Raw genomic sequence first — 15,653 nt, forward strand, 5'->3', positions numbered from 1 at the left:
CTGAACTGAAGCGCACAGACAGGCAGTGGACAGGAGCGACTGGAGGAAGAAAGCTGGAATCTGAGGCCTGGAAGTCAGCTTTCCCATGACCACTCCTCTCTGGTCCCCGGGGTGGGGATGTGAGGGGACCCCAGGACGTGCGGACTCATGAGCCAGGGCACCGTCTGTGCCGCCTACATCTCAGGGCGCCTAGGTCGCCCGAGCCCGGACAATGTCCCAGCAGTGCCCTCTAGGCCATACTTCTGGGTGTGGCATCCAGGGCCCAGCTCACCACCAGGTCACAGGACAGGCCCTTCTGCAGAAGTGACACCAGGCTACGGCACATCCCAAGGGACCCTCCCCATCTGGGGTGACTTGGGCTCCAGAACGGAGGACTTCCTGACTCCCCACGTGCTGTTCAGTTCTCAGCTGCCTCTGTGGCGTTCGTGCATGGAAGTGACTGAGGGAGGCCCTGGAACCCGGTCCCTGCCCGCCAAGCTCTTCCCCAGGAGACGCAGAATTGAGCACAGGGAACAGTCCAAAGTGGAGGCTCAAGTCAGTGCCATGTCACGTGGTCCCCCAAGGCTGCCTCCGCAGTCCAGAGAGCCCTGGCCCAGTGGAAGGGACAGAGAGCTCTGGGTGGGCCCCGGGTACCACAGGCCAGCCAGTGGGATATGCTGACTACAGCCAAGGTCAAGCTGCTCCAGGGCTCTCTGTGGGATGACGAAAACGTTCTAGAGTTAGACAGAGGTGATGGTTAGACAATCTTGTCAATATACTAAAACCACTGCATCGTATTTTTTAAAAGGGAGAATTTTATCTTAAAAGGAAAAAAAGCCACTAATCTCTCCTCAAAGCCTGAAAGCAGCTCCTGTCTCTAGGCAACTAATGGGCCAGCACCCCATCGTACCCTGCCCCAGCTGTTCCTCCCCTCTCGGGGTCCTCCCTGTGGCCTGGCACACGCAGCTGAGCGCCTTGCTTGCTGGCCTGTTCCGGCCCCGCAGCCTTCTCCTGGCAGCCTAGTGTGCTGGGCATGGAATTTCCCTGAGAGACAGTTACTTCACTCCTCGCCCTGCCGCTCTCCGGCCTCACCCACGTGGGACATGGCATTCACACACAGGTGCCCTCTCCTGGCTGTCCAACCACGTCCTTCCTTTGTCTCTCTTCTGTGCTTTGTCAGGTGCTGCGCCGGGGGCTGGGGCTGCAGGTGAGTCAGGCTCGCCCAGCCCACGGCCTGGAGGCAGACCTATACGCCCCGCCCTTCTGTGCGCTGGCTGCGGAGTGTGGCTGCTAAGCAGTCCGGGCGGGTGGCAGGCGCAAGGGCTGCCTGGTGTCCAGGCTGAGAGCTGGAGGCCTGCCGTAGGACCAGGTCCAGAAGCAGGAAGGCCCAGGCCTCTGCTTCCATCAAGGGAGGCTCCCAGAAGGCTTTCTGCTTCCACAATGGCAGAAAGGACACAGAGGGTGGGGGGAGGGGGCAGACCGCAGAGCAGTGACAGTGACGGGCCTGCTGTGCGATGGAGCGGCCTGAGCCCGGGCTTGCAGCCTGTGCACAGGACGTGCGCTCCGCAGTCTCCATTTTCCAAGCAAGCCACTGTCTAAAGGTCAGGGAGGCAAAAGAAGACCAGGGAATCCGGGTGGGGAGTGACTTGACCAAAATAAACAGTGAGGCAAGAAGCCATCCAACTGTGCCTCAAAAAGTTAAACACGGGGCTACCACAGGCTTATTCCCGCTCCTAGTATTTACTCAGAGGAGCTGAAAACACGTCCAAACACAGACTCCCATAGGATCGTTCATGGCAGCATCATGCACCATAGCCAGAAAGTGGAAACAACCCAAATGCCCATCAACTGGTAAACGGGTAACAGAATGTGGCATATCCATGACAAGGAGTGCTATCTGGCGATATTAAGAAGTTCCAATACATGTCACAACATGGATGAGAGAAGACAGATGCCCAAGTTACATACGGTATGATGAGGTCATTTACATGAAATATCCAGAATGGGCAAGTCCACAGAGACAGAAAGTAGGTGAATGGCTGCCAGGACTGGAGGAGGGAGACACAGGAAGGGACTGGTAATGGGTATAGGGTTTCTTTTTGGGGTGATGAACATGTTCTAGAATTAGACAGTGGTGATGGTTGTACAACTTCGTTTGCAAAGTATACTTAAAAAGGGTGAATTTTATGGTATGATTCTACCTCAAAAAACACCCCACCAAGTCAAAAATCTCACACTGACACCCTAACTCCCAGTCCTATGGTACTCATTGAGCAACCTGTTCTTGCTTTGCCCTTGGCCTGAGGTGGGGAACCCTGACTGACCCCCCATGATCTCACACCTGATTCAGACTCACGGGAGAGCTTGAGGGGCTCAAGGAGGCAGCCTGGGTGTCCTTCCAGCTCCCGGTGCTCGCCGCCCACTGCACCGCTCCTGCGCCCGGCCTGGAGCCCCAGAGCCCCCGCCCCGCCTTGGGCCCGGCTGCGAGCGCACAGAGGTACTCGTCCTCCAGGCAGCAGCAGGCCCTGGTGATCACGCGCAGCAAGTGAGAGAAGTGTGGGGCAGCAGGGGCCAGGCTGGCACTCGGGCCAGATCCCGGCTCCAGGAGGGCCACACTGAGCCACCAGGTTAACGGCAGACGCCGATTTCCCTGTCAGAGATGTTTAGCAGCACCTGAGAGGCCTGGCTCCTGCGAGAGGTCTCCACACTCTAGCCCCAGGGCCAAACGGCAAGAGAAGGGGGAAGGGCCAGAGGAGGAAGCTATCTCTGCTCTCAGCCAGCCAGCATTCATGCCTCACTTGTCCTGCATCTGCATCTTGCCTTATACATGGTCACATGCTCAAAGTGACAGGGAGCCCAGTTCACACTCAGCTCTGGTCCCCAAACTGGAGCATCAGTCAACTTCAACCCGACAACCTCCTCCCCTAGCATCTACTGAGTACTCACTGTGGGCAGGGGCCTGTGCTGGTTGGAGGAGATGCAAGGCCAACAGGACAGGATTCTCAGGAAGGAGGTCACAGACCGGCGGGAAAGACAGGCAGTAAACACTGACAGGGCAGTGCATGTGCCAGGGAGACTGCAACTTGGCCTGAAGATTAGAGTTGACCCTTTATGTACCACTTCTGTTACGAGACTGTTGGCACTACAGCCAGACATGGTTGGTGGCCCCGGTGTAGGGACTGGGCTGGGACAGCAGGGCACCTGTAGAAGGTTTCTGATTTTACCTCCCCCCTAGAGAATCCGCACCGTGCCCCTCTGCACCACGCCCCTCTGCACCACCTCCTCTGTCCCGCTGGAGAGTGCAGCCAGCAGAGCTGCATATTTTACATTTTGAATTCTCTTATTTTAGGAACTTTAACACCAAATGGCTAATGAATGCAAATTACATTTCAATTGCACAATTAAAGCCAGAAATATTGTCTACAGGTTCCTGCAGTAATCCCAGCCACTCCTCTTGTGCTTACATATCAAAAGATTTTCCTCTGGTCCTCTGGGGCTGGCTAAAAGGCCACAGACAGTCCTGCCAGGGGCAATATCACGTGTACTTGGTGTGCGCACGCATCCACCGCCCTGCTAGTCCCTTAAACTGAGGGCGGGAGAACAGCACCATCATGTCCTTTAGCCTCCTATAGGCAAGAAGGGGAAGGGGCTGTCAAAATGGAAGGCAAGGAATGTCTTGAAGAGGGGAGTTGGGAGCCTGTGGGGTACCACTCTGGGGCTTTGAGACAGCTGACATCGAGGCTCACTGGCTTTCCCCCAGGTGACCAGCAAACCCCACTCAGCCCAGGAGTTGAACTTGAGGCTTCAGACCAACATTTGTGATGCAGGCCTAGACCAGGACTCTGCCTCAGGAGCCAGAAGAGGCCCCCTTGGGAGAAAGGCCCTGGGAGGCAAGGCCAGCAGGGGGCCTTGGACTGGGCAAAAGAGGGGCTAACCTCCCGCTTGATGCGGCTTTGAGCCACTGTGAAGCCAGGGTTTTGGTGCTCCACCCCCCAGAGACCCCGCAGCCCTTGGTCTGTGGAAAGGAAGCTCTAGGACAAGGACAAGGTGATCTCAGCAGTCTTGCTACAGGGCACCTGCCTAAGGCCTGGGAGAAAGGCCCTGAGCTAGAGACGCTGCCCGGGCTCCAGAAACAGAGCTGGCCCTCCTTCCAACGTGCAGGCCGGCTGGGCTCATGCCTGCGCTGGCCCGGAATCCTGGCTCTGAGAACGGGAAGGGCTCAAAGCAGGAGGAAGCCACACCAATTAGTATGCACTACACAGCATTCTGCGAAATGAATATAAAACACTTGTGCTTTCTTTTTGTGTGAGAGAAAGAAGGAGGAAAGAGAGGGAGGGAGGAAGGTTACAAGAAAGCAATATTCTGCAGGAACAGGAGGGCATGCCGTTACCAAGGCAACGGGCGGGGTGGGGGGGTGGGGAAGGCACATCAGCTGGCCCCTCATCCTGGAGTAGAGCTGGCCACCTCAGAGTGAAAGGGTCAGTGGCAACTGGGTGTGGAAAACATCTGACAAAGCAACTCTGAGGGAAGGCCGCAGGGGAGGTGGTGCGGGGCTTCACACCCTCTGTGGCTTGGGGAGCAAAAACAAGGAAGCCCTTTCTTGTAGGAGGTGACTTGACACCAGCAAAGAGCACTTTCAGTGCCAGAGGGGAGTCATCTGGAAGGGGCCACTGCAGGCTGTCACCTCACTGCATTCCCGCAAGCCAGGGACAGTCTCTCTGGGAAGGTGGCGGTTTTCCTTCCTTCTTTTAATGGTCTATACACAGGCACTCCCTGTCCTAACACCTCATCCATAGACCAGCCCCGGAAAAACCACTTGCGGAAGGAGGTTTCTCCCCCTGGTCCCCTAGGTGCTACGGGCTGCTCTGTCCCTACCGGGGAGCAGCTGGAGGCCCAGAGCTGTGCAGGGCCAAATCCCTTGGCTGGAAGACCCATTCTCGCCTCCTGCCAGGACTCCAGACCATGCAGTCCCAGGGCAAGGCGGGGGCAGATGTTGGATAAGCACTTGCTGACCTGCGGTGCCGGGCAGGAAATGGAAGATGGATGGTTCCGAATAGCTTCTGCCAAGGGGATGGATGAAGAAGCCGCCCACTTCACTCCACTCATTTATCTCTAAGGAACTTTTGTCAAAAGTGTGGGTAGGCCACTGGTCAGCTGGTTACGCCCCAGATGCCCACTGGCTCAGCCTTCCAGCCCTGTGAGGAGGGCAGGAAACCCCAAGCGGGGCCCTGTGCAGTCCCGGCCAAGAGGAAGCAGCACAGGGGACAGGCTAGGTGCTGGCAGGCGAGGTGAACTCAGGCTAAAGGCCCTGGAGGCCAAGGTCTGGCTCAAGCAGCCACCGCCTCCCAGAGCAGGGGGGTGGCAGAGCCTGAGATCTGGGTCAGGTGGAGCTGCGAGGAGGGGCAGAGGCATGGAAGTATAGGGTCCTCAGCTCCCTTCACAGGGAGCCTCCTGAGCCCACATCCACATGCAGAATGGCTCCCGTGACTGTGGGAACTGGCCAGAGGACAGGCCCTAGGAAGCCAGGCTGCTGTCCCAGGACGGGTCACCCATGGAGCACTGGAAGAAGGCCCCGAGCCGGGGCCCCCACCTGGACACAGGATTGCAGGAGGCAGCAGCCAGGCCCCTGCCTGCGAAAGGGGAGCATTCTCAGGAAGCCTGTTGGTTACAAGGTCAGAGCAGGCCATGCCCAGCATCTCCTGCGTGTGGTGGTGGTGGGGCTGGGGGTCCCCAGCCTCCCTTCTGCTACCAGCAAGAAAAGTTCTGCCAAAAGAACATCTACATTCAGGGTAGAAGAGGATGGCTTAGGCTTAGACCTACTTTACTTCCCACTGAAAAAAACACCCTGAAGCAAAAACAACTTAAAAAAAAAAGACTTATACCTGGGTTTGGGTCGCTGGGCTTTGGGCACCTATCTTCAGGGGTCAGGGCTGCTTTTGCGCTTTCCTTTCCTTTCCCTCCCTCCCTCTTTATTTTTAATAAAATTTGAAATCTTTCCCTGAGTGCCTAATTCTGTGCCACATATGCAAAAAATACGCAAAAGGCCTGCACTTAATGCTTACTGTTAAGTTCCACTAACGGTGATAACAGTGTGGGTTCTGGCAGCTTAAAACATTCCAGCCACCGTCTGTCGGAGGCCAGCCTGGGACAAGACAACTTGGTTTCCTGACCTCCCCCAACCCCTCCCCGCTTCCCTCCCGCCCCACGGGGCCTCCTTCCTGCGGATGCCAACCACCGCTCATTCGCATCACACGAGGCCCGACCAGGAGGGTGCACCCTCAGCGTTACAGATGCTTCCCATGCGCAAGACGGGATGGGGAAGGGCAGGTGAGGAGGGCAGCGCCAGAGCGGCACACACACCATTACGGCTCGGTTTCCAGGCGATGAGCTGAGGGGCCAGCTGTCTCCAGGGTACCCGTCCATGGCAACCAGGAGAACAGCACAGGCTCCCTGGTGTCCTGCCTGCCTCCAGGTCTCCACTTAATCCCAGAGTATTTGCGAGCTACACAGGGCCCTGTCTGAGAAGGCAGGCTCTTCTCCAGACCCAGCTCCTTGTCTGCTCTGCAGGGCCGGGTCCTGGCAGGGGAGGGCCCGGGGAGTAGGGCAGGCCCAAGTGGGGTCCACTCTCCGTCCTCCCCACCTCCTACCTGTTTGCTTTCCATATGATGTTTCCGAGTGCCTGCTATGTGCTGGACAAAGCCTCTGTTCCTGCAGAGTGTGACAAGGGCCATGAGAGTGCACGGGGGACTGCCGGCACAGATGGGGACCTGGCTGGTCTTGATGTGCGGGAGGACTCGGGGGTGTGAGTGATGATGTTTCAGGGAGCGTCTAAAGTGAGCCTTGACCAAGTTAACGTCACTTCTCTGAGTCTCGGTTTCTTCCTGGGGAAAGTGGGGAACACAAGAGAACCCACCCTTGAAGGGTCGTTGTGAAGATGAACTAAGATCATACACATTCAGCGGTGCCCAGCACAGGGCCTGGCGTGGAGGAAGCGAGCAATGGGTGGTGGCGCTTCCTGTCAGCGGCGGGATGGCCGGACCTCAGCATCTCTGGGCTCATCAAACCCGCCCTGACTGTGGGTCTTGGGAACTGTCAACAGGACGTTGTCTGGGAAATTCAACTGATTCAGCTGTGGCCACTGCCAGAGGAGAAAAACCGACTTAGAGCTTGGGAGAAATTTTAGTTTCTGAAGATGCCATGAACACTGAGTAGGGTAAGGGGTGAGAATAGGGGGTTCTGGTCAACCACCACCCTGAGGCCTACGGAGGGAGGACGGCAGGGCTGAGAGCTAGGAGCAGGGCCCCCGGGCGCCCGTGGGGTATTAGCACTGGTCTCTCCCTGGGCTCTCGAACAGAGGTGTGCATGACAATCACCTGGGGGCTTGTGGGAAGTACCAGTGCCCAGGCGACGAGGCCCTACCCGAGGGAACAACTCAGGAGGCCAGGGCTGAGGCCCACACAGCAATGTTTTCAAAAGCTCCACTGGATCTTGATGGTGGCCCTGGTTTGGAGGTCCTGCTGCAGGGCTTCTGCCCGGCTGCCCTTCGTGCAATCGCTCTTGTGCCGATGGGCCCTCCTTGGGGAAGCCAGCCTCCCCTTCCCACCCTTCTCAGTCCCACCGCCGTCTTCATCGGGAGCCTGGTGGGCCAGGCAGCAGGCACTCCCTGCCCCCCAGCTCAATCCACGTATGCCAGTTACTGTGCTGGCTCCGGGTTGTACTTGCTCATCATTGGAAGGCATCCAGACAGCGGTAAATACTAAAAACACCCCCGGCACACAAACCTGCCTTCCCCAGAGTGGAATGCCGCCAGGCCCACTGTAGGTACTGTGGGGCCTCCTGGCACTCGAGGAGGGCTGAGGTGGGTGAGGAAAATGCAGAGTGCAGGCCCGCAGGAGGAGGCCAGCGCACAGAGGCCCCCTTGCCAGGCCTGCCTCGGGGACTGCTCCCCCGCTGGTCCCCTCTCCTCTCTGGCCAGGGCTCTTTTCAGAAGGCCAAAGTCCTCCCAGGACCCCTTGCGGTGACTGCCAGTGCCTCTGCTGGGCTGCGGGGGCCGGGGTGACTCTGCAGGTCTGCTGCAGGGAGAGCTGAGCGGACAGGGTTCCGTGTTTTTGGCGGGACCCCCGGAGGGTGGCAGCAGGGAAAGGGCCCACGCCTCTCTATTCCAGAATGTTTCTGCTGGGGCCCCGCTCGTTTCCCGACCGGGGTCGGATACTGGTGAGAGGAACCAGCTCTGGGTGCCAACATCTACCCCTGGGCTCTCTGGGATGGCATCTGGCCCAATCATGCCACCTGACGGTGAAGAAATCTTTGGAATCGAGGGGTTGTTTTGGTTGGTTTTGGAGAGTGGGTGGAATGAAAATTGGAGTGAAATAAAAACTGAGGCAAGGATATGAGAAGGAAAAACAAGTCCCATTCTTAAGGCGGTCCCCTTTCGAGCATGTCGCATTAGTATTCTGGGGCGTGCAGTCAGGACCACACAAAGCTGGGTCTGGACGGGACTGACACAAGCCAGTCCAGCCGGATTTTAGGGAAGGAAACTGAAGTGAGGAGATGCCGTGGACTTGCTGCTCTCACAGAGCAGGGCAGCGTCGACCAGAGGCCCGTCCTCCTGCCCCTCACCTCCTTCTGGATGGGGCTGGAGGGGAGCCGGGGGCGCCGGGTCGGTGCGCAGCCCAGGGCAGCCTCCGGGGCAGGTCAGAGCCAACTGCTCAGAGAAGGCACATCGAGAACTGTAGCTCAGCCAAGGACAAAACACCGTCAGCACAATGGTGGGGGCTGGCCTGGATAAAGCAGTGCCCCCAACCCGCTAGACGCCCTGCTCTGCAGTGAGGACAGACCTTGTGTGGGCTTTTAGATGTTTTGGAATCAGAGAGACAGGAGGCCCAATTCTGGCTCCTGGAGGTGTGACCTTAGGCAAGTTATCTCCTCATGCCTGAATTTCCTTTTATGTCAAACTGGGGAAAATTAAAATCACTCCAGGACGGCTGGCAGACTCATTAAGACAATAGATGCAATGCACTCCGAGCAGCGCAGCCGCCTCATAAACTGTGGTGGTTTTTGTCCTCTCCTTCTCCAAGCCTCCTCCCACAGACACGTGGGGTCGGACACAGCGCCCACCACGGTTTCCGAATGAAGCCAGCAGTGGGGGTGCTGGGTGAGCTGTCGGACGGGCTGTCCTCAGCTCTCAAAGCTGCCCTCAAGCGAAGGGACCGCTAATGAAGTGGGAGCCCTCATTTCTGGGGCAGACATGGAGGGACGGTCAATTTCCAGTAGCAGGCCCTCCCTCCCAAGAGCCCCAGGCACCCGAGACCATGAATTGGAAGATGAACCTGTGGGGACTCAGAGCCTCCCCCATCATTCCTCACAGCACAGCCCTCAGGTAGGGGGCCTCCCCAAGGTGGGAGCCATGCTGAAGTCCCTGTTGTCACTCATGAAATCCCCTAAATGCAGAGAGACGAGTCCCTGGGCCCAGCTGACGCACCCACTAGCCCAAAGCAACAAGGGTTCCTTGGGGAAAGTCAAGGGACATGATGGGACAACAGGGTTCTGCTCCCTGAGCCAGGGAGCCCAAGGCAGCCCATCCAGTCTGCTCCGGGGGTGGGGCTCAGGCCGCAGTCAGGAGCGGCGCAGCCCCAGCGTCATCCTGCTCGTCCCTTACTTGAGTTTCAACCCGTTTCTCCTTTGGGCAATCAGCTTCGCCAGGCCTCTTTCCTTTGAGAGGTTTGAGAACCTTCGGTTCTGCTCCATTTCTCCTGGGACGTGGACCAGGAAAACAAATGAAGTCCTAGCCCCACTCCTCCAAGCCAACCATCCCTCAAATATGGCCACCTGAGAACCCCCTGCTGGTGGGGGGTTGAGTGCCCTCAGGCAGAGTGGTTAATGGGCAGTTCTACACCCAAGAGAGAAGCTGAGGGCTCCTCCGCCTTCAGGGCTCAGCAAAGGCTGGAGCAGCCCCTGGGCTCCTGCCCTACGTGTCTGGGCCCTTGAGATGGACCATGGGCCTGAGGACAGGGTAGGTCCCGCCTCCTGCGGTGTGCTGTCAGTGCTTTTGTTAGGTGCCTCCAAATCATTCCGTGGACCAACACCGCGCACCCCCCTCATGGCCGCATAGCACCCTGGGGGTGAGGCTAGGCTGTGCTCTCAACAGCTCCCGGGCTCCTGAGTTGCAGCCTCCAGCACCACCATGAACAACGCCCTCACATCCTACCCTCCAAATTTTTTCTAGAAAGGTGATTCTCATTCCATTTTTTCCTGCTTCTACCCCAGTCACATTAGCTACAAACTCCCATCAGCAATTTCTCTTCATGGTTACTCCAAAACTACGGAAGAGAAAGGGGGCTCCTTCTAGGTGGGGAACATCTGCTCTAAGTGTTAAGGACACCCCCGTTCTGAGATACTGAGCAAAGTCTGGGGAGGCTGCTTCTGGAGCTCTTCTGGATCTCAGTGGAAGCTGAAGGTTTTGCTCCTGAGCCAGAGTCTGTGGTGGCGAGAGACCCTGACGCAGGTCCTCTGCCAATGGTGCCACTTTTTCTCCTTTCCCTGGACCTGGAGCAGCCAGCCGGGAGCCTTTCCACCTGCGATGCTGCAAACACAACCTGCTCACCATGGGGCCTTGCTCTCTGTGTGGGATGGCGCCAGCTCAGGGGTGCTGGGGGCTGAGGGGCAGGTCGAGAAGGGGATAAAGTACAGAGAAGGGCGCCGGTCCTGCTGCCCACGGTCTTTCCCTTTGTTTTTTCTAAGGTTTGCAGATGGATGATGAGCCGCCAAACACCTGCCCACCCTGCCCATCTGCATGGGGCCTGTGTGGTCCTAACGGACACAGGACAGAGGCCAGCTTCTGTTCCGGCTTTTGCTGCTATAGCTGAGGCAGGGAGGCTCTGCAGTGACGTGGAGCCCATCTTCCTGATTTGCATGCCTCTGCTTTTGGGCCCTTTCGCAGAAATTACCACCAGCCTCAGAGGGGCCGGTGTTCTGCGCTTGTTTGCGGTTGCTGGGCCCTGTCCTGAGCATTTTACATACACGATCTCATTTGATCCTCCCGACAAATCTGGGAGGGTGTTCCACCATTATTCTTGGTTTTTGGATAAGGAAGCTCGGCTCGGAGTGGCTAGTCACTTGTTCAAGGCCAGCCAACGAATTAGTGACAGAGCCAGGGACGGGACTCTGGGATCCCTGACCCCAAACCCCTGCTCTTCACCACCAGGCTGCACTGTCACTGGAGAGAAAACAGCACCGGAAAGGGATGCCATTCAGAATCGCTACAAAAATACAAAATACCAAAAGTAAAGTTCATAATGAATAAGACCTACAGAAAAATACCCTATAAGTGCTACCCATTGATCAGATCAGGGAGGCTGGACTCCCTGCCCAAGGTCCTTGGAAAGCAAGGGGTGGGATTCATGTTCCAGTCGGGAGGCCAACCATCCAGATGCTATGTTCAGAGGGGATCCAGGCTCTTTCCAGGTCTCTTCTAAGACTGAGTTGTTCCTTTTTTTTAAAAAAGAAATTCTAAATTTTTTTTTTTTAAATAGTCTTTACTGTTGAGAGCAGTTTTAGGTGCACAGTTACACTGAACAGGAGGCACAGACTTCCCACACACCCCTGCCCTGCACAGCCTCTGCCACCATCAGCGCCCCCACCGCAGCGGTTACGGCGGATGAACCTACATGACGCCATCGGTAGTCCCCAAAGTCCGCAGTTTCTGTTAGGAGTCACTCCTGGTGCATATGGTGTTTGGACAAATATATAATGACACGTGCCCACCACTACACATTGAGGGTTTTAAAGGTGTGATGAGAGGGAGTTGAGCTTGGGAGGGGGGGAGGGTGAGGAATGACCTGAGGCCCCTCCCAGGCCAGCCACACCATCGGGAACGTGGATGCTCCGTCTGGATGCTGCAGGCTTGGGAGGCGCCTGACAACTGGCATCTTCCTGGCAGGGGAAGAGGCAGCCCCAACTCCTCCCCACCGGGGTCCAGCAGGAAGCTCCGAGAATGCGCCCTGCATTCCATATTGTTGAATCAGGGAGCACTGTCGCTTTAAAAACAAGTAATTGGATCTTTAGCTAATGGAAGGATTTCTGTTCTGGTGCTAAGAATATCAATTTAACACCTGCAAGTTCTTTCTGATGAAAGGGATTTTCAAATGGTCTGCAAGGAGCAGGCGGTGCTGAGCAAACAGCCACTTATCCTGAACAACAGAAAAGCAGAGACAACTGAGGATGCCAGAAGACTGTGGACTACAAAACTGTCACCGCATAGAACTGAGGAACAATGACAGACAAGACATCCCTGTGAGGCCACGCGCCAATGGGACTGTGGGACACGGTGGAGCGGCAGAGCCAGGTCTCTGAAGCCCTGCCCCTCCCTGAGCCCAGCTCGTGCATCATTAATACCTGCACACACTCCGTCCCCTGAGGCCAGTGGTTCTCACCCAGGGCAACCTTATCCCAATCATACTGGGAGTGAAAAACATTTCCAACAAGACAACGACTCTAATGTCCCCAATATACAAAGAATTTCTAGAAATCAACAAGAAAAGTGGACAAAGGGTCTGGGGGCTGAAAGGAGAGCTTTTCCAGAATACACACCCCTTTCCACACCAAATAGAACTCTTCTCAAGGGCTTGTGGAACAAGAGAAGGTGGCCAGAAATAGGGATGATGATACAATTAGACATGTGCTCCCCATCTCCCCAGCTGGTTCTGACAGGGGTAGATAAGGCCGTACATGGTGAAACGGTAGCATGGTAGTTATGTGATGGAAAGGATGGGCTTCAGGGTCAAGAGATCTGGTTTTGAGTTTGCTCCATCTTTTCCTAGCTGTGTGCAAGTTACTTAACCTCCTTAGGCCTGCAAAAAAGTACTTTCCCACAGAATTGCTGAGGCCTCCCTGAATACTGCAAGTGAAGGGCGCAGCTCCGTTCCTGGCACAGTAATGACTTCCCACGAATAAGCTGTTATTAAGAATCATCCAAGACACGGGGTAACCTGGGCCTCGAGGCCCCCAGGCTGGATGGAAGGACCTTCGCAGGGACTGTTACATCCATTAGACTCCGTGAAGCCTGTGGTAAGGAGGGGCCTCCCCGCCCCCGCCCTCCCCACTGTGGTCTGGTTTGACTGAATGGCCTTCAGGGTCTTGAACCCCAGGGAGCTCTGATTTTATATCACGGCTATGTTTGGAAATAATGGGAAAACTCAGCAGAGAGCTTTTTCTAGATATCATAGAAAGGGAGCTGCAGGAGAAGAGGGACTTTGTCTTGTGTGTGGCTGTCTGTCCATTGCCAAGTACACAGTAAGCCCTCAGAGTCGCCAGAGAGATTGGGCAGGGGACACTTAGGAATGTGATTCTGGTGAAGCGGCGGGACGTGGCAGAATCAGGACTCACCACTGATTATTAGGGTCCCCAAATCCTTCCCCTGGAGATGGGAAAGCAGGGATTCTTTACTCCCCCCCCCTCCCCCGGCAACTGTCCCCAGGAACAGCTGCAATCCTATCCACAGGGAGACCCACAAGATGTGCCCCAAAGCCCTGACAACATTTGGAGCTTCAGCAAATGGAGTCTCCACAGCCGCGACTTGAACCGAGCTGTTTAATGGACTGCATCTCCTCCCGCTCCCTTTAAATGCACATGCACACAAAACCAATCGCAAGCGAAGAGAGCTGGATGGGATTAAACAACTCAATTTAAAGGACTGGAAACTCAGCTGCTTCCAGTGAAGTCCTAGGGAAGGAGCCAATCAGCAAAGTTCTTCTCTTCCTTTTTGTATTGAAATGAGGGCTGTGACTGTGCAGTGAGTCACTCTCAACTGAGGCAGAACTGGGCCAAGTCCACCTGGGCCTCACGCTGCAGTGGGTGGTGGGGGAAGGGTAAGAGAGGGCGTGTGCACACACGTGTGTGTGCTTGCATGTGTGTGTTGTACGTGGTGGGCAGGCAGGAGGAGTCAAGGGCAGATTCCCAGATCATCTGTTTTGGATTTTTCTGGAAATACAGAGTACCTCGGAGGACCTAGAGGCAGACATCTGCTTGTCCGCATCTCTTTTCAGCTCAGGTTTAGGCTGAGGACAGCTTCCCTGGGCCCCAAACAAGCCTCGTCCGAGCCCAGGGAGGACCGAGGTGCCTCACTGCACAGGAAGCTGTGAGCTATGTCCCTCCCTCGCCCCCCCAGCCTGCAGGTCTTGTCCACTCCCATGTTCCCCCCGCCTCATGGAGGACCACAGCTCGGCCTGGAGCCCACAGCTGCCCAGAACAAGACAGCAGCGGTACCCGATGTGCAGCCTGGAGCCGGCATGGGTACAGAGATGGGATGCCACCCTAGCAAATGGCAATGTCCAGCTGCAAACCTCGCGCCTCAAAAAGAACTCGCCTACCCTAGCTTCACGGAATGGGACGCTGCTAAGAATGGTGTGGGGAAAGGTGTGTGGCTGGGGGCGCCCCCAGGTGGCAGAAGGACCCAGGGGCCAGCTCTCCCCGACTCTCTCAGCCAGCTTCCCACTCAGGGGTTACTCTGCTGCCTGGGATCTGGGCCAGCTTCTCCCCTTTGCACCAGCATCTCTTGGTGACCCCAACAAGGCAAGGCTGAGGGGTCCAATGTCAAACTTGAGGTCAAATGGAGTCCAGCTGAAATGAACAATATAACCGGCACTTGCGGAGAGCTCAGCATGTGCCCACCACGGCACCTACGCATCTCACATAGAGCGTTTCACTCTCACAACCCACATGCTGTTACTACCCCACTCAGCATGGAAGGGAAGAGGTGCAGAGTCGAGAAGAGGCTTAACTGAGGCTGAGGCAGGGAAGCAGGGCCAGGCCGTGCACGCGCCACTGACCTGCTGCAGCACCCCCTCCTGCCGCTCTCCACTGCCTTCCAGGGACCAGGAGCTCCCAGTGCAGACTGGCTTCCTGGCAGATGCCCTGACCCAGGGCGCTCTTCAGAAGAGCTAACAGAGGAGGAGTCCTTATTCCCAAAGCCAAGAGCAGCAAACACAACTTTTGCACTAAAGCAGTGGTCCCCAACCTTTTTGGTACCAAGGACCAGTTCTGTGGAAGACAATTTTTTCCATGGACCGAGCTGTGGAGGGGGGCGGGCATGGTTTTGGATGATTCAAGTGTATCACATTCAAGCTTGCCTTATGCCGTCGGTTCCTCACAAGCCCAGACCCGTGCCAGTTTGCAGCCTGAAGATTGGGGACCCTTGCTCTGAAGGGTGCACCTTACCAGGTATAAGGAATAGGGCAATTTTTGGGTGTGGATTGAAGAGAACAACAAAACAAGCACCTCTCCATTACAAGATCTCATCGGTCATTCAAAAGTGGAGGGCAGGAAGCCATTGTCACAGGGAAGGGGGTGTTGTGGACCTACCTCATCGGACTCATCCGATAGCGTCTGCAGGAGGATGGGGAAGAGGCTGTCTGTGTGCCGGAACATCTGGGGAGCAGAGAGGCGGAGCACTGTGAGCTCTCCTTGCCTCAGGCCTGGATTCAGCTCGGACAGGGCCCCCTGTGTGGACCACCTTCCCTGGGTCTCCCCGCCCCCGACACCACGGGTTCTTCAAGCAGCCGTCAGCCCTTTGCATGTCGGGGTTTCTCCAGAACTGCAATGATCCAAACACTAATATGCGTGGGCCGGCCCCTGCAAACCAAAGAGGACCTGGAAAAAGCCCATGGTGTGGAGGTGCC

At 56.4% G+C, this 15,653-nt stretch overlaps 1 protein-coding gene across 4 annotated transcripts in view; it reads right to left on the minus strand.

Moving 5' to 3' along the window:
• The window catches only part of VAC14 (VAC14 component of PIKFYVE complex), a 94,981-nt gene that overhangs the window by 47,838 nt on the left and 31,490 nt on the right, over positions 1-15,653 (minus strand). For all 4 annotated transcript variants that reach the window (XR_008529612.1, XM_054579210.1, XM_054579211.1 and 1 more), the window contains exon 12: positions 15,337-15,402. Coding sequence is in view for 3 of the 4 variants with exons in the window: in XM_054579210.1 (XP_054435185.1) it covers positions 15,337-15,402 (66 nt within the window). In the remaining variant the exon portion in view is untranslated. The remainder of the gene's footprint in view (positions 1-15,336; positions 15,403-15,653) is intronic.

This window comes from Pteronotus mesoamericanus, unplaced genomic scaffold, assembly GCF_021234165.1.
Source record: "Pteronotus mesoamericanus isolate MK-2021 breed Mesoamerican mustached bat unplaced genomic scaffold, CSHL_Meso_final contig_52, whole genome shotgun sequence".
Taxonomy (NCBI): domain Eukaryota; kingdom Metazoa; phylum Chordata; class Mammalia; order Chiroptera; family Mormoopidae; genus Pteronotus; species Pteronotus mesoamericanus.